At 39.3% G+C, this 25056-nt stretch overlaps 1 protein-coding gene across 1 annotated transcript in view; it reads right to left on the reverse strand.

The window, feature by feature from the left end:
* galnt18b (UDP-N-acetyl-alpha-D-galactosamine:polypeptide N-acetylgalactosaminyltransferase 18b) overlaps window positions 1-25056 on the reverse strand; it is a 97758-nt gene that overhangs the window by 9972 nt on the left and 62730 nt on the right. Inside the window, exons 7-9 of the mRNA XM_034197026.1 lie at window positions 11657-11842; window positions 9334-9471; window positions 6524-6619 (exon numbers count right to left, since the gene is read on the reverse strand). Coding sequence (XP_034052917.1) covers window positions 6524-6619; window positions 9334-9471; window positions 11657-11842 — 420 coding nt within the window. The remainder of the gene's footprint in view (window positions 1-6523; window positions 6620-9333; window positions 9472-11656; window positions 11843-25056) is intronic.

Consider the following 25056-nt stretch of genomic DNA (forward strand, 5'->3'; position numbering starts at 1 on the left):
CAGTATACAGCCTACTCCACTGCAAACATTAGGAGAGCTATAGAGCAGTTAGAGAGGGAGATCAGAGAGTTAGATAGTGTGTCTGCTCGAAATATAGAACAGTCCCTCCTAAAACAACAACAGCTTAACTGTTTTCTTCAGGAGAAGGCCAAGGGAGCTCTGATCAGAGCCCGTTTTACTTCCATGAGAGACATTGATGCAACAACCACCTTTTTCTTCAACCTGGAGAGGTCTGTGGGCCAAAGCAAGCAGATGGTATGTCTGCGTCTCCCCGATGGACAGGTAACCTCTGAACCTGCTGAGATGAGGAGGCATGCAGTGTCCTTCTACACAGACCTGTTCAAAGCCGAAGGTTGTGACGTGGAAGCTGCTGATGAACTTCTTCAGGGTCTTCCACAGCTGAGTCCAGCCGAAAGTGACACCCTGGGCTCTGACATTACGCTGGAGGAATTGACCTCTGCGGTGACACAGATGGCCTCCGGCAAGGCTCCGGGCATAGACGGTTTACCTGCAGACTTTTTTAAACATTTCTGGAGTATTCTGGGACATGACTTGCTGGAAGTATTGATGGAGTCCTTTGGGAAAGGGACTCTTCCAGCTTCCTGTAGGCGTGCAGTGATTTCACTGTTGCCTAAGAAAGGAGATCTAACCCTGCTTAAGAACTGGAGACCTGTGGCTCTCTTATGTACGGACTATAAGATACTGTCAAAGGTCTTAGCAAACAGACTGAAGTGTTTTATTGAACTTCTTATCGGTACTGATCAGACATATTGTATCCCTGGCAGATCAATTGTGGACAATTTGTTTTTGATGAGAGACACTTTTGATGTTTGCAAACTGTATAATATAAATGTTGGTATCATTTCTATTGACCAGGAGAAGGCGTTTGATCGTGTGGATCACACGTTTCTGGCTGCCACATTGCAGGCTTTTGGTGTTGGGGAGCATTTTTTGTCCTGGGTGAAGTGTTTGTACAGTGATGCATGTTGTGTTGTGAAGGTGGGGGGAGGGCTGAGTAGACCTGTACCAGTTAAAAGGGGGATCAGGCAGGGCTGCCCTATCTCAGGCCTATTATATAGTATTGCCATCGAGCCGCTTTTGTGCAGACTTAGAAACCGGCTGAGGGGCCTGTGTCTGCCAGAGTCAGCTCAGGCCCCCCCCGGTGGTTGTATCAGCTTATGCTGATGATGTCAGTGTTTTTGTCCAGGGTCAGCGAGATATCCAGGAGCTACAGGACAGTTTAGCTTTGTATAGGAAGGCTGCTTCAGCCAAAGTTAATTGGGAGAAGAGTGAGGCAGTTTTGGTAGGTCGGTGGAGTCTAGAAAATAGGCCCAGTCTTCCTGGTAACCTTAGCTGGGGAAACAAGGGTTTAAAGGTCCTGGGAGTTTGGTTGGGGTCTGAGGACATGGTGGCACAGAACTGGGAGGGATTGCTGGGAAAGGTGCAAGCAAAATTAGCCAAATGGAAATGGCTGCTACCCCAGCTGTCCTACAGGGGAAGAGTTCTTGTAGCCAACAATCTGGTTTCCTCGTCTCTGTGGCACAGACTCCAGGTGTTAACCCCACCGCCGGGCCTCATGAAACAGCTGCAGCGGCTCCTCGTGGATTTCTTCTGGTCGGGTCATCACTGGGGGCCAGCATCGGTCCTGTACCTGCCTGTGGCGGAGGGGGGCCAGGGCCTCGTGGACATTACTGCAAGGACTGCTGCTTTTAGACTGCAGGCAGCTCAGCGGCTGCTGTATGGTGCCTCTCCCTGCTGGCTGGCTATGGCCCGGCTGTTGCTCTGGAGGGCAGGGGGCTTTGGTTTTGATAAACACCTGTTTCTGCTGAAGGCCCCTGCGTACAAGATAACTGGACTTACACCTTTTTACTGCTCAGTCATCAATGCCTGGAAGATTCTGAGTTTTACCAGACCACCTGACCCCCGGCCTGGGATGTGGCTGTTTGAGGAACCACTGTTTGACACTGGTTTTCTTTCTGGAACCCTTTTCTCTTCAGCCACCCTAAAAAATGCGTTAATTGAAGCGGGAGTGGTAAAACTTGGCCATTTGACGGGGGTCTCCACAGAAAAACTGGCTGAGGTGACGGGCATTCGATCAACCCGAGTTCTGGAGAACTTGGTAGATGAGGTGTGGCAGTCGCTGTCGCCATCCCACCGGACTTTTGCTCTGGATGCAGATCTGGCTGACCAGTGGAGAAAGGGACATGATTATGTTTTTCCTGCCTTGAGTGTGGGTCCTGCGGTGGGGGAATGGAGAGAGGAGGATGGTCTCCTGCTATCACTGGGGACTCTAACACCTGCAAAGTTCACCTCCTGCAATGGGAAGAAGCTATACCTTAGCTGTGTAAAGGTGTTAAACCTCAGCTCGCTCGCAGGCGTCAGAGAGTCGAGGTGGACGGATGTGTTTGGCTTGGGCTCTTCCCCTCAGGGCAGCTGGCGGATCCTGTATAAATCTCCGGTTGAGAAAAGGATGGCTGACATCCAATGGAGAATTATACACGGTGCAATAGCCACTAACAAATACAGAGCTCATTTTGACCCAGGCACAAGGGGAGGCTGTCCGTTCTGTTTTATGGCAGAAACATTGGAGCATTTAGTCGTGTCCTGTCCCCGATTGGCTGGTCTTACAAAAATGTTACAGGGGTGGGTGGAAGGGTTCGGGGAGGTTTTCTCCATACCACTTTTTGTCCATGGCCCCAAATACATCCTGAAAAAGAAAGAAACCCTACTATTGATGAATTTCTTGTTTGCTAATGCAAAATTAGCAATCTGGAAAAGTAGGAAGAACCAACTTGCTGGAGTGGGATGGACGGATGCAGTGCTCTGTCTGAGGGGGTTGGTGGCAGCGCGTCTGAGGGTGGAGCATGCGTACTATACACTGATCAATCATCTGCAGGGGTTTCTGGATGTGTGGGCTGTTGGGCAGGTTCTGTGCTCGCTGGGGGAGAATGACTCTCTAATATTGAAGTTTTAAAGGATAGGTGTAGTTTTTGTTTTTAAAGTGTGTAAAAGAGGATGTTTTTAAATGGGTAAAACGCTTTCAAATGGGGTTTTCAAATGATATTTATTTGGTAGTCATGAAAATCTGTTTATTTATTTATTTGATTGTGTAATGTATTAGTTTTGTTCCGACTCTTTTGCAGGGTGGGTGTATGTTTAAAACAAATGCAAATAAAATTTGTTTTAAAAATCAAATCAAAAATCTTCTTCTTCTTCTTCAACACCCATATAAAACAGAACTGTAAACAGATTAACTTTTTCTTTCAACATTTATTTGAACAGCAAGTGGAGGCAAAAGTGACTGCACCCAAAACAATAAACCTGCTAGCTAACTAGCCTAAACTCAGTAACAGAAAGTGGGCAACACGTTCTTCTCCACAGCCGCGCAACCTCTGAGTCAGACGTCACTTCCCCCTTTTCTATCCTATGGGTACAGCCACTCCCCCTGAACCCTGTTGTAACAACATAATAAACTTTTGGGGATAAAGCTTGGGATGTGAGGACATGGCTTAGAAAGGGCGTGTCGCCTTCTGTCCTGCCAGTGTTGGCAGGACATGAATTAAAATGTCGAACTCGGAATTCATTTTAAGGACATTTCGGCCAGGGGTGTAGAGCTATATTTGTTTAAGCACCGGATTGGCAAAACAGGAGAGTGTGTGCACCAGTCTGCCTTGATCTATGTATTAATGTCTGTGACCCTCACAGTATCTGCTGCCCGCAGCTGTTTTATAGAAAGAAAACCTCCTTCACTTCATGACATCTCTGCAGCACCAGGAGGCAGCGGGAGGGTTAACTCAGCTTCTGAGAAGAGGAGCGCGCACCGCCTTTCACGCACCGCCTTTCACGCACCGCCTTTCACGCACCGCCTTCACTGTGTTTACCTTCAGAATCATTAGAAAGGCTAAAGAGCGGTGTGGCTGATGTGTTTTAACCACACACACCTCTACACACACACACACACACACACACACACGATTTAAACGCAGACTTTTGTTCCTCCATGTTACGTTGTTATTGTTTCACTGAGCGGACCCGCACATTTTTTTCAAACGCTCCCCTTTTTGGTCCATCTGCGCGGTTTTGTGCGCTGTGATGATTCGGCTGTACCTTTAGTAATGAATATTAAATGTTGTGAGGAAATCTTTCCATCAATAATTCCAATAAGTAATCCAAAATGTATTCACTTCAGGTTTACGAAAGTAACTGTAATCAGATTACTCGTTTTTCAAATGTAACGCGAGCTGAATACAGTTACTTGATTTTTGTATTCTGATTACGTAACACCGTTACATGTATTCCGTTACAACCCAACCCTGGCCACACCCCACTGGGCTGGGCTGGGCTGGGCCGGAACACTTACAAATGTGGGCCGGTAGGATTTAGGTAAGCAAAAAAAAAGAAGGGAGTGGCCGGAACACTTACAAATGTGTTTTTTTTTTTTTGGCCCTCCGGCCCACACACAGCACCGGCCCACCGGGGAAACTCCCGGTATTCCCAATGGCCAGTCCGCCCCTGCCTCTAGACACATTTGAAAGTATGTGAAAACACTTTGCTGTGATTCATATTTTATTTCACATGGGTTTCCCACATAAAAAAGAAATTCTGAAAAGGGGCAGAAAGCATATCTACTCTTTCTCCCTCACTGAGGAACTCTGGATCTGGCCTTGCCCCACCGACTGCCTCTTGTTCTAGGTCTGAGCAGTTTGCAACATGGCAGCCAGAAAGAATTTTCAATGAAGGATTTCTACTCTGAATATAACCACATTGTTGTACTGCTACTTTTATTTGAGTAACGGATCTCAGTATTCCTTCTGCAACTAGCAACCTTAAACAAAGGATGCCACATACATTAGTTTGTGTAACAAGAGTACAGGGAAGCTAGATTTCAGAGCAGAGAATTAAGACTGTCTGTGGAGGTTCTTACATTTCATACGCAGAGTGCATGGGACTTGGGTTATGATGTTATCTTCTGTAATCCACCTCAATATATTATATTTTAATAAAACAAAAAGAGCAGGGCCATATTTGCCTACACAGCTGCTGTTCTTACTTTTACTCTTCTCTTATTTGTCTCATATTTCCCAAAAGCCCTCTGCCTCCTTCTCACCAGACGTGAAACAGTCTGACGAGTGGGAACATTTTATTTGTACTGCTCATTCTTGGAGCAGCACAGCCTGCCAGGCGGTGTTTGACTGTGCTTTCTTTTGTTGCTGTGCTTAAGTCGGTATGTTTTATTACTACATGAGCAGAAGCTCTGTACGGTGTGTTTGCTGACTACATGCTTTTGTAAAGTCAACCCGTGTTGAATGTAAGCTTTGTACTCCCCTTTCCTTTCATGTGTGGCTGTGCGATTTTCTTTGAGCACGCTGATGTACTGCATTCACCGCTGAACCTTGGATACAAAGTGCAGCTCTTTCAAAGCCAGTGACATTTTCACTTACTCCAGCAAACATTTGCTATGTACAGTATGTGTGTCATTACAGACGCAATCCAGGGTTTAATTCCTCTAGATGATGTAACACTGAAACAAGAAAATAGAGCAGACGAGATTTGTCTTGCAGAGGAGATCCCTAATCTCATTAGGGACGGCGGTGCTACTCCAATCCTTTGTTTGAAATGTCTGGATTTACGAGAGATTTATAGCATAAAACAGATGTATAATAAGTACGTTTTAAACTTATCTGGGTCTGAGAAAGGCTGCAGAAGTTGATTTTACTAAGGGAGAAGTGTTACAAAGTTTGCATAATATTATACAGATTTCTCCTGAATTAGTTTTAATTTGCACTATGGTCCAAATATCAATAGAAGGCGTAATGAGTGTGAAACATCCAATAGATTTATTTAAATCCAAAGGGATAATGTGGGATCAAGCCTCACTCTATAAGACACGTTTACAACTGTCACGGCAAGGTTAAACAATCTCTGAAAACAATCTTCCCAGACATAATGGAACAGAGGAATCGATGGGAGCTGGAAGAGGCTGGAGAAAGTAAATGATCAAATCAAGCTGTGCTAACATTTGAAGATACTTAAACCGCCTATTATTTGGGCCACGAGATGTCCTGAACAAGCAGTCCAGATACACCGTATTAAAGACATGATTGATGAAAAAACAGAAGGAAGCCGTTCAAATAATCCTGAAGTCTATCAGGCTGTATAAAGAAAGCTGGGGACAGAGACATATGTTCAGGTACAGGCTAACTAAATCAAAAACAGGATTTCACTTTACCTGATGTCAATAGAATGACATGTTTTTAAATGGTAGGCTCAGTTAGGATGTGAGTTAAAACAAAGTGTTTTGTAAAGAGAAATAAACAAAAAAGTGGTCCTGGTTTGTGAGGTATACTGTACTACTGAGTTTGATCCAAGGTGAAAGCAAATGATTTATTTTGGTTGGATCATGTTGGAACAGGTTTTGATAAAATACAAAAAAAGATGGAAATCAAATATAAAGGGTGACAGTAAATCTGGCTTTATGCTGTGTGCTGCATGAAAAAGTGGTGCGGAGTGTGAGGGCTCTAACCTGAGGTGTCATCCCGTGACAGAGATACAGGATGGGCACGTTGTCATTGTCGGGTCCCTGATCCAGACACAGATCGTTCTTCAGAGAGTTCTTCAGCTGGCAGACAAAGAAAAAACACAAGCAGTCACAAACACACACACACATAAATACGAAGAAACAAAATAGAATAACTGCCTTGGGGGTAAAATCAGTAATAATTTACGCTACTACATATATGAATAATAGTTTATAACTTTGAAAATGCACATCCAGTAAGTTTAAGACCAAATATGAAGTAAGATTCAGGTCTCAAACATCTAAACATCTTGATAGTTCTTCTTTACAAATAATACAAACAAAAGATAGACCTCTTTATGCTATAATATCTAGATAATAGGGGTGTAACGGTATCCGTATTCGTCCCGTACCGTCACGGTTCGGACGTCACGGTTCGGCACACGCAGTCACACGACGAATACGCCTTTTTTTTTATGAGTGGGAAAAAAGTCTGTCATTCAGGGCAGTATCCACTACACTATATATAATCCAGGGGGCGGTATTGCGCCTAAAAGCTGTTTGCCAGCCGCCCTTAAACAACAAATGAAGAACAAGAAGAAACACAACAACAAAACGAACAAAATACAAGAAGAAGAAAAGTTAGTATGGCGATTTCAGATAACACACAGGAGCTAGAACCCACCTGCTTCTTTTAAATCAGCTGTGTGGGAACATTTCGGGTTCCTTGTGGACTACAATAACGATGGAGTGTACGAGTGGTGGATCGGACGAGGACGGTGTGTCGCCGTTCTACAGTGGTGCGGTATGCTAATGGTAACACACGCCAAACATGCTAAATCATATCAGAAGGCATCACCCAGATTTACCGGAGCCCGGCAAAAGACAACAGCAGTTCAACAGCTGATCCCCTCTGTTTTTAATAAGCCAATAGACATGAGAGCCGAGAGACCAAAATAAATAACGGAAGCTTTTGGCATATGTTTTTCAACGACTTTGCGCTCTTGAAACACTTTCTTATTATTTATGATGTCATATTTTCAAGACATTCTTTTTAGTTTTACAGCTTGATGAAACATTTTTGTTTGACATCAGCCATTATAGATAATATGGCCATCTGAGTGTACTGTGTATGGTTTGTTTTTAACTGTTTAATACAGTTCATTATTAAAAAAAGAGAATTATGCATTTGGGACTTTTTTTTGCTTTTTCTTGCTGTACCGAACCTTACCGAACCGTGACCTCCAAACCGAGGTACGAACCGAACCGTGACTTCTGTGAACCGTTACACCCCTACTAGATAATAATATATAATATGCTCTCAAAACTATTTCTTAAGAACAAGTAGATCATTTGAATGTGTTGCACCTATTTTCAGTTCAAATTAATCGTGGACTCTTATTTTCAACTCTATTGTAACACTTTGCCTTATTTCATGATATGATATGGCGGGCACACAAAGTCCTGACAAAGCAAATCAGTTGAGTTTTTGGTTGTTAAACTCTTAATAAATAATACCTAAATATGTTTTATTACCTCCCCCGCTCCCTTGGTTTTTATACATGTTCAACATTTAAGAAGAACAATTTGAAGCCAAGTTTTAATGGGCTTTACAACTAGATGATTAAAGAGATTTGGGTATATAATGTGTTTTAAAGGCACAGGTTAAAGTAATAGACAATGGTTGCTTACAAATTGGAAAATGGATATTAAACATCTTTAAACATTGATGGGCTAAAATGAAGTTAAAATGTTGATATGCCTGAAAAGAACTGTACATAAAGGAAATACAAATATGAAAAGACAATAATAGAAAATATAACACTTAACGGCAAAGCTCTGATTGTGAGATACAAACTGCGCCACAGGGAGCTCGAGGGATAGTGGTTTGCATGGGGAGTGTTAGGTAAAGACAGCAGATCAGAAGAACAGAGGTTTATTAAACAGGGTTTAATTCAGCTCCTAATTGATGAGGAGAAGTCTACCTCTTTCTGATCATCAGTAAAGCCACAGGCACTACACAAATAATAAACATGCACAGTGTCACCTATGGGGGCAACATTAGCTTCAAGTAAAACTGCATTCAGAGCTTCTGTCATGTGACGCGTGTCTGACATAATAACCTTCAGATTTGACAGCTAGCCTCCACCTGCATCTCTCTTTACCAATTTTAAAAAAATCAGTAGAAGAATGATAAGAACAAATTCTTTAGAGATGTCAACAAAAATGTTTTTTATCGATGCAAGTGGCGATGCCTGTAACGACTCCTCAAACCACAACGCTTGACTAGCCCATCAAATGCATGTAGCAAACGTAGAATAATGAGGTCAACTAACTCGGAGAAATGAATGTAATGAGGTCATCCTAATTACTCGCTACATCCATCCATCCGTTTGTTATCAAAAAAAACCTCCATACAACATAGAAAGCAGTGCCATAGTACTGAGGCCTGTGTGTCAGAGTGTATTAGGGCGCACCACAGTGATGAGAGGTGGGAGGACCGTGGACATAAAGCTGATTGAGAATATTCAGAAATGGGCAAATAGAAACAAATACAATTATCAAGTAGGAAACACTACATCTATATATAAAGTGAGTGTAATTCGATCTATCTGTCACATTAGACTTGCAGACATTTATTTTTTAAGTCAAAGTTGCTGCAGTAAACCTCCTCTCTGTGAACTGTTTCTGCTCCTGACAGCAGCTGCCCAGATTTCAACACAAGGGATTAAAATGATTTGCTCAGGCACAGCTAGACTCGTTTTAGCTCTTGCAGATGCTGAATTGCATTAGGGATGAAGAGGGAGGCGGCTTACTACTCCGTATGCGATGGTGTCGCTGTACATCCTCATCTCAGGGTAGATGTTGACCAGGTACCATCGGAAAGTTTTACACTGCAGCCTCTTCCTTAGAGCCTTCCTCTCAGAGATATCGCCTATATCAATCCCGGAGTCCTGGGTTAAAAAAAAACATACATTTAAATGCAGTGCAGTGTGTTATTGGTACTTCTACCTAAATTAAGGATCTGATCAGATTATTTTACACTGATGCCTCTCTTTAAAAAAACACAAAAGCTGAAGTATCTGAAAATGCTGCACTCAGAACATTGTAGAATTACTAACAAATAATTGCTAACAAAGCACTTATATATTAATAAAGGACTGGCTTATCTAAAGCCAGTTGAGTAGCACTTGAAATGTTTTTGCTCTATGAAACCTGATGTACTTATATGATTCTGTTTTCTTCAAGTTTGTATCTTGTTGGTCGAATGCACGTATTGTAAGTCGCTTTGGATAAAAGCGTCAGCTAAATGCAATGTAATGTAACATATGACAAAGTCACCTCAGATTAACTTCATATGAACACTGGTAGTATTTAGATCTTTACCATCAAAAGAAACCACTGACAATGTTGCGGTGTAGTTCATTCAGGCAGCTAAAGCCGAGGCTACATTTCATGCTTCTTGAGTACAGACTCTGTTAAACGCCTCATTATTGACTGAATGAATTGCCTGCAGACGTTCATCTATTCATAAACGTGGATTTGCATATCCAAACAGATTATGCAGGAGAAGGAAAAAAAAGCTACAGTGAGCAAACATTTGACTTAGCCTTTGAGGGATGCTACATTTAACATAAGACGACATAATGCGGTTATTTACATTAATTGACTAAATCCAGTTCAAGATCAAATAAAAATGAGTATCTTCTGACAACACAAACACAACAGTAACAGAAAGACATGGCAGCATGCAGCATATGTATGTTGTATCAGTAAGGGAGACATTTTGTACTTTTGTTAACACTGTCTTTATTCAACCTCGTAAATTAGACAATAAAGCTTCAAATAAAGAGGTTTAAATAAACTGATTGGATTTCTGCTGATAAAATACATCATTTTAAACCATTAATTATATTCACGTTTTCCTGTTTACTTAATTTGTCTTTCTGTATTATTTTTTGATCTCAAGTCGCAGCTGTAATCCAGGCGGTTTCTTTATATAACTTTTAATTATAGTTCTAACTGCTTATATGTCTCCATTTAGAACATTTAATTAAATCATATAACATATGTATTTATTATGTGGCACATATAAAATGCAGGCCATCCTGTCAGAAACAAGACATCATTTCATTAGAGCCTTCTGGAGTTGTCAGATGCTTTACTCCACTGAACATCTGCGATGGGAGGAGCGCAGCTGATAACAGATGACACTCACCCCGTGACATTTAGATTCGGTGCCGCTGAGCGGAGCTGCCTGCCGGTGTTGTACATTTATGACGGTCTCATCTGTATTCACATTTGTGCATAATTGTTTTCCCCATCTTACTTTGACTTCTGTACAAATGCTCCCCTTGGATAATGACGCAAAAGGATGCAACAGCAAAACATGGGAATAGGTGAAAAAAAAAAAAACCTTCTGCTACTTTCTGTCAATTTGAGATAAATTGCGAAAAAGCTGCTCTTTGCAGTTCAGCGATCACCGTTTCACCTCTGTGAAACCAAAATAACTTTGCGATGATATACTACTTTGTGATTTTTTGAGGCACTATTTTCTTTTCAGTTTGACCTATAATCAAATAGGTTTAATGTGATAAATAAGATTTTATGTTCCTTGTCCCAGAATAAACTGCATTTAAAATGTTCCTTTGGTAATGAGCAGAATACTCTTTCATTACTAAAGAATGGCAAATACCGCTGGAATTATTAGTCCCATTTAAAATAACTTCAACATCTCTCTACGTTTCCTGTCAAAATATATTTTTTATTACCAATCTAGTAAAGACCGAATTACACACAATTAATAAAGAACGTCAAATCCAAATGAGAAGCTTATTATACTTTAGAGTCACTTTGAAAACATTTAATACAATTTGAAATTGTGAATGTTTGTGCAAATGCTTATGATTGTTAATGAATAATATTAGTGATGTTATTCAACATCATTAGATTTCACCCTGTAGTCCCCTTCATAACCAAAGCATGTACGCATTGGTTATGAAGGGGACTACACACAGATTTTGGCCAGTGACATGGACAATGTGGTACTGTGAATACAACTTCAAATTCACCAACTCATCAAATGTCAGACTTAAGATCTGTGACTTGCATTTGTTTAAAAATACATGATTGGCTTACCTCCACAGGAATGTTCCAGGCCATGTAGACATGGCTTTTAAACTCATCCATCCAAACCTCTGCCACTCTGAGAGCGTTTCGCCGCACGTGAGACGTCAGATCATCCGTGTATGGTTTGTGAGCGCGCTCTATGTGGGCGATACGAGCGCAAGGGAGGACCTCAACACTGCCGCCACACTGCCACACCTGGGGTTTTTCACAAAGAAAATACAAAATTCAATTATTTACAGTCACAGCCGGCAATTTAGGTAATTTAAATATTACAAAAATTAGACAGCTGTACCAAAGGCTGCACAGATGTTGAAGTTACATACATGTTCATGCTAGTTAAACGTTATAGGCCGTCTGCACTGAAATAATGTTCCTTATTTTGCCATTACATACTGTGTATATATATATATATATATATATATATATATTTATTTATATATATATATATATATATTTATTTATATATATATATATATATATATTTATATATATATATATATATATATATATATATATTTATATATATTTATATATATATATATTATCAACACACAATTATACTACTGATTTATTAACTTGATGATCAATTATAATGAGCCCTTATTTCCACTGTCTATTATTTCTCTTTTGAGAGCAATACTCTCTGTTCTGATGATACCATCAGATGTACAAACAGACTGTACTGTGGCTCTGTTTGGGAGCAGCACACACAGTCAGTGCAGCGAGCCACGATCACTTCTAGGTTGCTTCAAGCACGTTCTGGTCAACAGGCAGAGGCCCTTCATCATCACCTCTGCTGCGTACTGTACCCTCGACTGTGAGGAGGGAGTCTCCGTGGTGCGAAACATTAATGGCCCCGGGGCCCGGGAGGAGCAGCCCGAGTCCTTGATGACTAGAAGCCAGTGGCACTTACACCTCTTATAATGAAGACCTCTGGGAGGCTGCAGGCCCCGGTGCAGGGATCTCTGCAAACCTTTCCGACTGCGATACCTCTATCCAGTAGTGGGGACAATAAATACTCTCCATAAAGTATAAAAAGTTTCTTCATTCAAAAAACTTTGAGGAGAACTATTTGAGAATCACAGATTTCAGGGAAATTAATTTGGAAATGAATGAATTTGTATTAATGCTGCTGATTGCTATCTGAAGAATGTGAATGGTATCGCAGAGCAATTGAAAGACTCAGCAGAAGCAGTGAAGATGTGCTCCTCTGTTTACAATCTCACATTTGTATGGGGTCATCAAAGGAGATGTCACTACCAGAGCGTGTGGAGGATCCTCATAAACCACTTAAATGTGCTGAGCTTAACATCACTGCAGGACACCCGGTGCTTCAGTACGAAAAGGTTCAAAATCATCACGCTGTGCTGCTTTGCAACACCAAATGGTGCAGCTGACACCCTTGTGTGTTGTTTTGATCATTTCCATTTCTATCAACAACATAAAACAGTATAAGAACATATACAGTGTTTGGTGCGGATGGGCATCATTAAGGATGGTGGGACACAAACTGAAGACGTCATTGCAACATTAACTCTGCAGCCATAACCTGTTTGTTGTCACCAAGCTATTTAAGAAAAGGTTGCATTCTCAGTCTTTTTATCATAAAGGTACACAAAACATATATTCAAAAGGTGTTTTTGAAAGGATTTTGCAACACAAAACCCTGACCCTGTTGGAGGTTCCATAAATAGATAATAATTACACACATTTACATCGGTTCAAGGGTATGCGCTGTGATCACGCAGCAGGACAGGCTCAACATGGGCAGCTTTCATACAGGGAGATGTCTCTGAGAGGCCATTGATAAAAATCAATCAATATAACAACTCAGACTGTGAAGTTCTAAAAGGAACATCTTGTATAATTTATTCCCTGAAATTCAAGATGCACAAAGAATGGAGCTTGCCATCTTAGTCTGAGTAGATATTCTGTAAGAAGTATTGAATTAAAGTGGTATTTAAATGAAATGGCTTTGAAAGAAACTGGTCCGTTTCTGCAGCTGCGGTGGTGTCCTGGCGTCACAATGAAACTCCAGATTATTGAGTGAAGGTTGGGCGCTAGGATGTATACAGAGTTCAACCATACCTACATATAGAAAAAGGATTTTGTATGTCCCATACACAGTATGTCAAATGTATTATGCATCCGGTACTTTAGAACAGCAGCTGCAGAAATGACTAAAAGCAAAAGTATGTGATTTGAAAAGCAGCCAACTCTCCACCGTGGTAGCTATGTTAATGAAAATCTAGCTGCCCAACAAGGTGATGTGATTTAGGGAGATATAGAGAAGGATGGAAGTAAATACAGTAATACATTATTACAGTAGTAATACTTTCCAACCAACCCGAATGAGGAAGACCTTTGCTTAAATTGACAGACATGTACAGTGTAGTTTATTTTGCCAGTACTTTGGTGACTTATTCAAATAGAAGATGAGCAAATCCTGCACGAAAAGTCAAGTATTTTCTTTTTTTTGCTATGCTCTAAAATAAAAAATGTGTGTGATGTGATTTTCACATTACTTTATATTGCACTTACTGAAGTCAGACAGGTGTTTCTTTTCACCTTGTCAACCTTTAAACCTGTTATATTGAAATGATTGTTCTTAGAAACATCATATTATTTTTTTAAAGAACTTTAGTTTTAACTGTGTGAGAAGTTGGAAGTTGTTTCCGTTTAGGTTGGGATATTCTATGTGATCTCCTTATGATAAATGTATCAACTAATGTAAAAACATTCACTGAGCATCGCCTGAAACTGACTTTGAAAAATTCTGAACTAGATGAGTTATGAACTAACCAAAGTTGTTATTAAACATCCTGAAGGGAACATGAATTTGTGCACCTAAAATGTAATGAGCATCCATCAAACAGTCGAGATATTTAAGTTTGGACCAAAGTGGTGGAGCGACCCACATTGCCATTCCTTGAGTATTGCTGACAGCTTGCATATAATTCTGCAGATTACTTGACAACAAATATAATCAGTTGCAGTCTAATCCCTCCGAACACAACTCAACACATGACTTTGAAGAGCTCTCAAAGCTGAAAACAGGGCAGTGAAACATTGGAATTACTGCCATCATTTTCTAAAAGTCAATTAAAGCACATGTGAAAACTTAATTCTTCAGTGTCAACTTTCTCTTCAGACAATGAAACAAATGCCTTAAGATGTCTGCCTGTGTGACGCCCCCCTGCAGTTGACCACTAATTGCATGCTGCCTTTTTCCATATTAATCACAAGGAATGGGTCATTACTGTCAACACAGAAGTCTGATTCTTCCATTACTTTGGGCGGATGTATTGTTATTCCATTCAGAATACAACAATTTATATAGTGGCAACAAAACACCATCTAATTTGCATGCATAAGACAACATCTTTTGTTCAAATGCGCTGCTGAAGCGGAAAGCACGGCTCAACAGCAACTACAACAAAAAAACATTTTACTGCAAGATGGTGGCTGATCTGGATGAGAGTCTCTCCCTGTGTGCTGTCAAACTGTTGTAAATAGAAAATGAGGTTTACAAAACGTCTGTCTACATCATTTTGGGGTAGTAGCACACTCTACCAACACTGCGGAAAAAACAAATCCAATCACCACTCCACCACTTTTGTTCAACTTTGTGTTATTAGAAGTCAGGTCCTCACTCCCTCCAGTCCAGTCCCCCTGACTCCAGAGTAATCGAACATTTTAAGTCAGGACAGCATAACAACTCCCTTTCCTTGTAAACTTAAAGACTCATCTCCTCAAGAAATGCCTCACATCCTGTACTCCCACTTGTTTCACACCCCTTTTCGTGCCAAATCTTCTTCGAGAACGCTTCTGTCTGAATCTGATATAGCTGTTATTTTTCTAAATTTGTTCTTTCAGAGAAGAGGTCCCACATTACAGTATACAGTATTGGATCTATCATCAGCCTGTGCTAATTTTCACTGCCCTCATCATAATTAGCCTTGGATAAAAGCAAGAGCTAAATACCTTTAAGCCCCTGTCACACTGTCCCGAAATGTACACCCGATGGACACACGAATATGGAATTGTGAATTTCGCACGAAGATGGCCCCGAACCACACACGAAGGCAACATTTACATTACATTTAAGACATACAACTGCAATGAAAGTAACACAAATAATTATGTTAAAGTAGCCTACTATGATACAGTACTGATATTTTCAGACTTTGTTCTTTACTTTATCCGTCTTTATATGTAGAAGATATTAAGTTTTCTCCGTCATGTTGTTTCCATAGCAACAACAACTTTCTGTCAACTCGCCTTCAAAATAATATATTATATCCTTTTTAGTTTCACAGAACACAAATTGGGTTGTTTACATGATTTTGTTGTGCAATAAAACAACCCTATGGACACACGATAAAGGAAATGTTTAAATTCGGCTGTGATCGTAACAACATCGGGCCATTCGTGAGGGCATCTTAAGCCATCGTATGATCGCTGGTGGAGTTTCTCAGGCTCCGGCAGCAACTTCGTGAGCGGTGGCAAAATCTTTGGCATGCCAAAAAATTGCCGAAGGACCTTGCGAAGGTTCATTTTCGTGTTGAATTTGTGTGTCCATTTTGCCCTTCGTAAGGCCATCGTGAGGGCATCTTGTTATGCCCTCACGAGTGCCTTACGAAGTTGCCGCTCACGAAGTTGCTGCCGGAGCCTGAGAAACTCCACCGGCGGTCATACGATGGCTTAGATGCCCTCACGAATGGCCCGATGTTGCTACGATCACAGCCGAATTTGAACATTTCGTTTATCGTGTGTCCATCGGGTGTCAATTTCGGGACAGTGTGACAGGGGCTTTAATGTCAATGTAATGCGAGTGGAAGTGCTTGATTCATTTTTCTGTCTGCAGTGGTGCCAGTTTCCAAGCACATTGTCTCTTGGCTTAAAGTAGATTTTGATGAGAGTTCACAAAGTCTTTGAAGACATAAAGCATAATGATGCAGTGTTTATGGTGCAGCAATATGTCAAATGAAATAACATAAAATGCAATCTCAAGCATAACGATTGGATTGTTAATCTACTTAATAAATTCATGAATGTTTTTGCAACCTTGTTTGTGTATGGTTCGCTGCCTTAAAGTACTTCACACACAATCTATCTTTAGAGCGTCAAGGGCTCAACCCCTGCAGGCTTGAAAGGCGGCTGAAACATATTTGTGTTTGGCTTCTTCTCTAAGAACAGCGGCAGCTTCAAGTCAGTTACAACGGATATCAACATTTCACAGGCAAAACAGGATGAAGGCTTACAATACGCATCTCAAACCACATTTGTTGGCTGTTCATTCATATATTATAAAGCTTCTCATGTATGCTATTCCCCGTGTCAAAGCTTTGTATATACACATTTCCAAAAAGATATCCTAATGATTGCTAAGCTCGATATTATGGAGAGACTTTCATTGCCGAATCTCGGCTAAGCAGCTGTAACCAATTTAACATTGTAAACTGTATAATGCTGCTGATGAGAAAGTAAAGTTTGATAGGAAAAGCAACATTAATTAAGGGGGTGGTGCTTATCAAATTGTTACCCCCTCTATAATAAGAAAACACCTACTATAAAAGAATAACCCTTATACCCTATAATCAAGAAAGAGTGATTTCCCTTCATATTTTTCACAATGTGTTCCAACTATTACCTGCTCACTAATGACATGTAACAGTATCTCACTATTAATTTGTTATTCAAAAGCTTCTAAATGCTACTCTTTTTATTTCAGCTTTTGGACAAAAGTCATGGAGTAAAATGACAGAACAAGTGCATTCCTGCAAAATAACTTTACAGTATCAATATACAATGAACTGCAAGATGGGTACTAGTACACATATGCTTCCAATTCTTCTCTGATGCTGCGGGATGCTGCTTCTCATTCAGACTAGTGAACGAATTTGGGACCCCAGAGCATTTGACAAAAATACGATAGGGTCCTGTATAAAGCTTGGCCGGGTGGAGAACCATGACTTGATGCATCAGTCATGCCATGACTCATCATTTCAAGATGGAGCCGGGGTATGATGAGGTAGGATGCATTGATGATAAACATTGAGCGCGTTAATACATACTGACACACATCTGCACACCACTCAATGTAATGATATGAAAGAAGCATAGGATGTTTCTCAGAATATAATATTTATCAAGATTTCAACATAACAAAAAATGATCAGTTTTTCAAACAGTCTGCTCATCACTACATTTAAAACCATGTCACTATCTTTTTGATGACACAATGTAAAATGGATATTAAATTGAGAAAGCAAATAAAAAATGGCTTGGAAACGAGACAACAGTTATTGTATATGTGACTTGAACCTCCTTACAACCTAATTTACAAATACATATTTAAAGTAAAGATGATAGAAGCATTCTGATGGGGAAAGTTTGCATGTCTTGTTGATGATTGTCACAATTAAAGAGAAATTAAACAGAAAAAGTAAACAAAACCTTCAGAAGCCACCCATCAGGGACGGCAGAAGCTCAGGGACTTTTTGAACCATACTGTATATTGCGGTGATTTATTCTGCCTCATCATTTTATTTTTTCCTATCATACTTATCTGTATCTGAAGCTATTTTCTTTTATCTCTCGGCACCACCTCTCTTGTCCCCCAGAAGCCCAAACACCCACATATTTCCCACTGCATTAATTTCACATTTCCTCAGTATTTTATGATAAGAAATGCTATCACTGGCTCAAAATAGCACACAATCAAACTATTCATAACATGTATGAAGTTACATTTATTCTGTAGGTCTTTCAAACTGCATTGTGTTTTTTTTGTATGCGAGAAAAGCTTAGATCTAACTCATATGCAAGAATTTCAGAATATAAGATGTGAGCTAAGAGGAAATACTCAACCTCCCGAAAATGCATTATGTTAATATTCAAGTTCGAACAGAGCCACAGACTTTGAAAGTAAAGCAGAGGTTGATCTCTTGCTGCCCAAAGCACAGAGCGGAAGCAAAGCAGACAATTAGCATTTGTTTCCAGTGATGTGTATCAGCTCTCTCTGAGGAGGAGGTGGTTACATTTGCCATCCTCTCCAAAGAAATACTGACTCATTTAAAAGGAGAACACAATACATCTTGGATACCACTATCCTTTGGCCTCCAGAAACACAAAGTTTGGATTGTGTGATGTATTTCATTAACTTTACAACATCTCTGACCAAATCTCAAGTCAATAAAAGTTTTCTGCTGCCAATTTTGGATATCACGTTTTATAAAAGTTGTAATATGATAATATAGGTGTAACTAAACTTCAAGCTTCCTCCAGTGCTAACATCCAGCAGAGCAGTTAACGTCAAGAACCCTTTCTTCCTACTTCACTGTCATTAAGAGTTTGTTTAAGTGGATAAACATGTTATAAAACAATACATGCAGATACATTTAGTTTTTTACAAATGATAATATCACAGTTTATTATACGAAATGTATATGTAATTTATAAATACAGTGTATACATAAACAGCCATCCGCCATATGCACTTACAGTTTGTTCCTGATCACATTACGAATACAATATGTATTCCAGAAAGCGTTCTGCTTACACTCCCACACCATCTTGCCCTTTCTGTGACCCTGCATACAGTTAACAGCAGCATTTTGACCAGTATACATGGGGATATACTTCCATAAATATATATAAAATACCTCATTGTTTTGTTTGCTTATTTCTGTGTAGCTTTGTTGACCTTGTTTTGGCTCTATATATGTGTAGTCTGTTCTTAGCGCTGTGTTCATACCGTAGGCCTGTCACAATGATGACTTTTGCTGGACGATAATAATAATAATGTCCCAGAAATGTAAATATTGTCCCATTTTATGACCATTTGAGTATCGCCTATTAAAGAGCAATGAACAAGGAAAAACCACACAACCTAAATAATAAATAAAAAGGAACCTTCATGCTCTGTAAACAAAAAAGTATTGAAATCATGCAATGCCCAGAGCTTGGAAGAGGAAAGCAGGCACATTATCAAGGACATGTCTATGAATTGTACCATAAGTTGATGATGTAAGTATTGTGATAGGTGTGCACTGCACATACATTAAATTAAGTATTTGGAGTCAAATTCCCTAAATGCCTCAACATGCTTTGCCAAAAGAAGCAGATTCTGAGCCGAGCTGAAAAGAGCTTTACATATAGCAAACAAAAGTACTACTCTACAGTATATAATAAATTATGACATTGATGAGAAAATGATTCTGCAGGCTTGATTAGCCTATGACAGCGTCCTTCATGCTCATACAGTATGGTCATTAATCACAGCACAGAGATTATCAGTCAATCAGCGGCAAAATACGTTTTAAAATCAACTCACTCATTCAGCATGAGCGTCATTAATATTTTTCACACCACACCGCTGTTCTGCGTTGGTGCCAGCAAACCCTTTTCCGCACCAATTGTGAAATACAACAGGAGCATCAGTAACATCTGGTCATGTTTGAATAGTTTATACAAAATATTCACATACCAGAGCTGTTGCCATCACTTTGTAACAGATAGAGTCTAAAATGTTCCATGCCTTAAAAAGGACTGTAGAGACTAAAGCCCTCTGGGCCCCTCAACTAGACTAAAAACTCAAAAGTATACATTGATTGGCAACAGTTTCCATATTTTATAGGCGGAACAACCTATCTCATAATAAATACAAATAATTGCAGTATTTATAGATATTCAATTTTTCATGTAACCCTACAATAAACAGATTTAAAAATGCTTCTCAGTACACATGTTAGTTATACAGCAAACATCTTGACCATATGACATTGTGTTTTATTGTAGAGTTTTTAAATGATTGCTCGTTTCATTCACTTATTTTCTATTTGGTTGGAGGCAGAAGTCTCAGATAGACAGATATCTCAAAAACAAGACATATCAAACTATTTGCATGGTTGATACCTCTGAAAAACCGTTATGTTTTTCTTTTTCTTTGTAACGTAACTTACTGACCCTCCAAATCCTTAAAAAAAGTGCTGATTGTGAAATTGACATGGGGGAAAAAAAGCCCTGCTGCCGGTGTTGTGGGTAAATGTTCTACATGCCTTTATTATTTTTGCTGACCCTCACTTGGCTCTGAATGTTGCCCTTGAACATAAATCGCTAATGAAGAATAAATGCATACATGTAATTTGTAGGAGACAGGGCTGCAGTAATCCAAGCAGACAGTCATGTGAAGAGTCATAGCCTTGAATTATTAATGTACCACTTACAGTACCATTACATCCCATCTTACTAGAAACAGGAACATTTCTAGAAGGTGTGACGGCCCCAGAGCCGGTCATAACAAAGGGAAGAGATGGCAGTGGGTGTCTCTGGTTGTTTGTGTTATCCAATTACCAAGGGACTGTTTTTTTTAAGCATAACTAGACTTATTCTTGTTGTCTTACTATATTTTTTACATCTGCAACAACATCTGCACTCAGTTATATAGTCAAAAGCTATTACAGTTTCACAGTTGGAGTGACATTTAATAACTTTCCATGTACTGTATACCAATATTTATAGAATTTAATTATGTTTGGATTTACATTTGAAGATCAGATATGTTTTTCCACTAGTCCAAGTCTAGCCTTAAACTCAATTCTAAAAATGGCTGCGATCGCTGTAGACTGATTTTATCTCCAGAAGCAACACCATAAATAATTTAAGTCTTAATGACAACTACAGAGGAAATCCCACCAGTTGCAACCACTTGAGAGGCGTTTATTAACCACAAATAAAAGCCTGCAGTCTGAACAGAAACGAGCACAGTGTTCCTGTCTTGAAACTGAACCCACTGAGAACAAAATATCTTTTTGACTAGGGACCTGATTTATTTTTCAATCTAAGCAGCTTCCTTCCTCCTCACAAGTGTTATCATCAGCTCAAAGATGTGTGAATCTGACAAGCACTCACTTCCTGCACACAGAACAACACCTTCTGGGGTGAAACATATCACACATTCATCAAGCAAGTTCTCTGTCTACACATTTATAAGACTTCATACATAAGACCACACAATCTTTTCCAATTAAATTATATATAAACACAATGTTTTGTTCATAACAAAGAATCCAAGTTTTAGCTTTTTAAAATGTGATACTCAAACTTAAATATTCAAGTTACCTCTGGAGCTGCGTTTGTATGTGGACCTCTACAAAATGTATATTTGAGGTGATGAATATGTAAATCATGACATATCCATATTGATATCACAATAAAACTGTATGCAGGGCAGAACAAACTCATGAATAATAAGTGATCAGAGGTATAAGGGTAAAGAAAGATTGTCCACTGATAAATATGAATTCAGAGATACAGTAAAAAGAGCTCAGGAGAAAGTGTGAAAGCTGAAAATGGAGTTAATACTGCACAAAGTTAATACTGCACAAAGCCAATACTGCGCCTACAAACCTGATCCAGCAGGTTTGCCATCTACTGTCAAATCTGTCAACTCCAATCCATCCTCTCTCCATGGGGATCCATGTTTGAGTGTTAGTATTCAGTCTGTGATACTGAATTTCCCATCCAGAGGGTGTCTTAAAAAAACTTGAAAATTCATCCCCTCTCCTGCAGCCGCACTGTGCTGACCCTGTCCTCCAATATCACTCCCCCCCTGCCCAGGGCAATAAGACCATAACAGAAACAACCATCCCTCTTCCCTCCTCTCTCACTCCTTTCTCATGCCAGTCTTCACTTTTCTCCACAATGGTGAAATTACTTCCCCAGGCCAGTTATAACAGCTGAGCTCTCACCATCAGCTCCATCTTGTCAAAAAAGATAAGAAAACAATCAAATCAAGAACTATTTTTTACGACAATCTTCGTTTTCCCATCGACATTAAATACACTTATGATTTACTATAGTGCCAATTTAATGCATATTTGTTTAAATCTATACATCATAATTGGAATTGTCAACATGATAACAACATGCATGCTTCATGTGTGTAATGTGTAGCTTTGTCTGTAATATGTAATACGTAACGTAATTCAGTGTAAAGGAAGGATGGTTTACATTTTTTTGTTATAAATTCAATTATGTAGTCTAGAGATCTGCCATGTAAAACATTGTAGATAATTCTAATAATCTAAAAATCAAGGAGTAATAAAACAGTTGTTGTTTGTTGAAAGCCAGTCAGCTGTAAACTGTTAATACGAATCTTAGTAATGTTTATTCTCAAATGATAAAGTCAATGTTGTCTTTATATTGCATATAGATGTGGTTATTTTGATACCAGAGCTAAATTACCATTCACATTACCCTGTTGGAGAAAATACTTTCTCATTGATTGTCCTGTTGGCCTGAGATTACTCAGCGGGGTTCAATAGATTTTCAGTAGCCCAAGGGTCATGAAACTAAATCATCGCTCTTCTACAACAATGACAGACTCACAGTCATTAAGGAACAAACCATGTTTGCCTTGCTTAAACACACCTCTAAATCTTTATACGTTTCCAAAAAGGTCGAACCAGCACGTTTTGTTGCAACTTAATGTATTGTTTCTGACAGTGTTCATGTACCTGTCAGATCAACAAGAGACAGCTTCATCCAACATCTACAGTATTTCCGGTTAGCAAATGTGGTGACATTAAGATATTTAACAGATACTGTTATAATAAAAGATATACTGCAATTAAGACAAAAAAGTAGGCTAAAGTTAAGAGGCTGTTATAAAAAGCTACCACATATAGATTTAGCATATTTAGATATTTCAAAGTCCTACACCATGTTTTACTACTGCTGTGATATATTTAAATTGAGCTTATAAATATGTATGTTTTACATTTATAACCTCCATTGCACTTTTATATCTCATACATACAGTATGTCAAAGCGCTACAGATAAAATATATTTGTTAATAGCAACAGATCATCTACATTTATGTTTGGATCGATTGTTTTGTAAATTGGTAGTTGATCACATTGTGCAGGCTGCCAAGGTCCTAATAATGACAATACTTTACTTTAATATGCTCAATATTAGACATTACTTATATTAAATACAAATTGCAGGCTGAATATTTGGGTGAAATATAATGTGTTAATCGCTGTGATGACAGTTGGTGTTGTATTGCCAGTCCATAAATACCATGCACAAAGCCCGTGTCATAATTGTTTTCATAGCCTTCAATGATCCTCATTTTTCAACACAACCTTCCTGGCACTGGTGAGAGTGATGATGTCGGCTGTTTTTTTTTTTTTTTCGTGATGCATTTATTCGTGCTGGCTTCACTGGCACAACACCCAGCATTCACAGGTGTTTCTGGAAATCATTTGTATTATTATTCATTTACAAGGTCCTGTCTAATTTCCACCGTACAGTCTGACTTGAATGATCCTTTCACAAAAACAATATCTTAGGTTTGCTAAAGAGAGCAGGTACTGTTGCACTGTGTTTTATATTTAGCAAGGACCATGCTTCCCAGGATTATCTTTTAGCAATTTGTAATATGTTCAGGTTTATTTTGGATTTAAGCTCATGGTTGAACTGGATATCAATTTAGGAAAAGAGCAACACTTACAGTTAGTAATAAAAAGGCTTAGGGTTGATAACCTTTTACTAAAAGGCTCTCTTTTACAGCTGGTTAATGTAGCCTTAAGCTGCCGCCATTAATGGAGCGAAACCTTTGTGCTAGTTCAGGCAGTCAACTCGAACCCCAATGATAGATCTCCACGTGATATGCTTTACTCCACAATACAACCAACCAAAAACAATCTCCGTAATCTGGCGCTTGTTATATAATAATCACTCCTCAATGATCTACGTAAATAATATCTGCGTTGAGTGATGAGGAAACGCCAAACTCAAACTACATATGCTGCTGGTAATAAACATTTAAAACATGAATTGTCTGACTAAACTCAAGTATTGGACTCAAAAAAATGCATTCATTTAAATTTCAAATCAGTTTGGTTATGACAGCTTTATGGAAAAAAATACATCCACTTAACGTTTTGCTGGACATTTTGTTGAATTATCAATTAATGCAGTGTTTTTTTGATAATGTGTTGTTACACTCATTAGGGAAAAACATTGGAGCAATGTGTTGTTAATGTGTAATCTTCAAATAAAAGACTCTGATTAATTCACACAGGAATTGAAACGCCCTTTTCATAATCAAGCGCAATCATTCATTACTGCATTTGCGCGAAGGAAACACAGACAAATAAAAATAAACATTTGTATCAATATGCGGAATCCATTGGTAGTTATTGTACACTATGATAGAGACATACAGCTTTAGGACCAAATATAAATATAGAGCAGCGGCTAATTTCACCCTCACTCTGCCCAGGAGGACTTCCCCTTCAAGCTTCAGCCAAAGCCTGTAGCTGTTGGCCTGGTTTGAGTTTGTCTCTGAGGATCTGTCAGCAGCCAGTCTGTGTGCTGGCAGGTGGTCTGCAGG

The sequence above is a fragment of the Gymnodraco acuticeps genome, unplaced genomic scaffold (assembly GCF_902827175.1).
Source record: "Gymnodraco acuticeps unplaced genomic scaffold, fGymAcu1.1, whole genome shotgun sequence".
NCBI lineage: Eukaryota > Metazoa > Chordata > Actinopteri > Perciformes > Bathydraconidae > Gymnodraco > Gymnodraco acuticeps.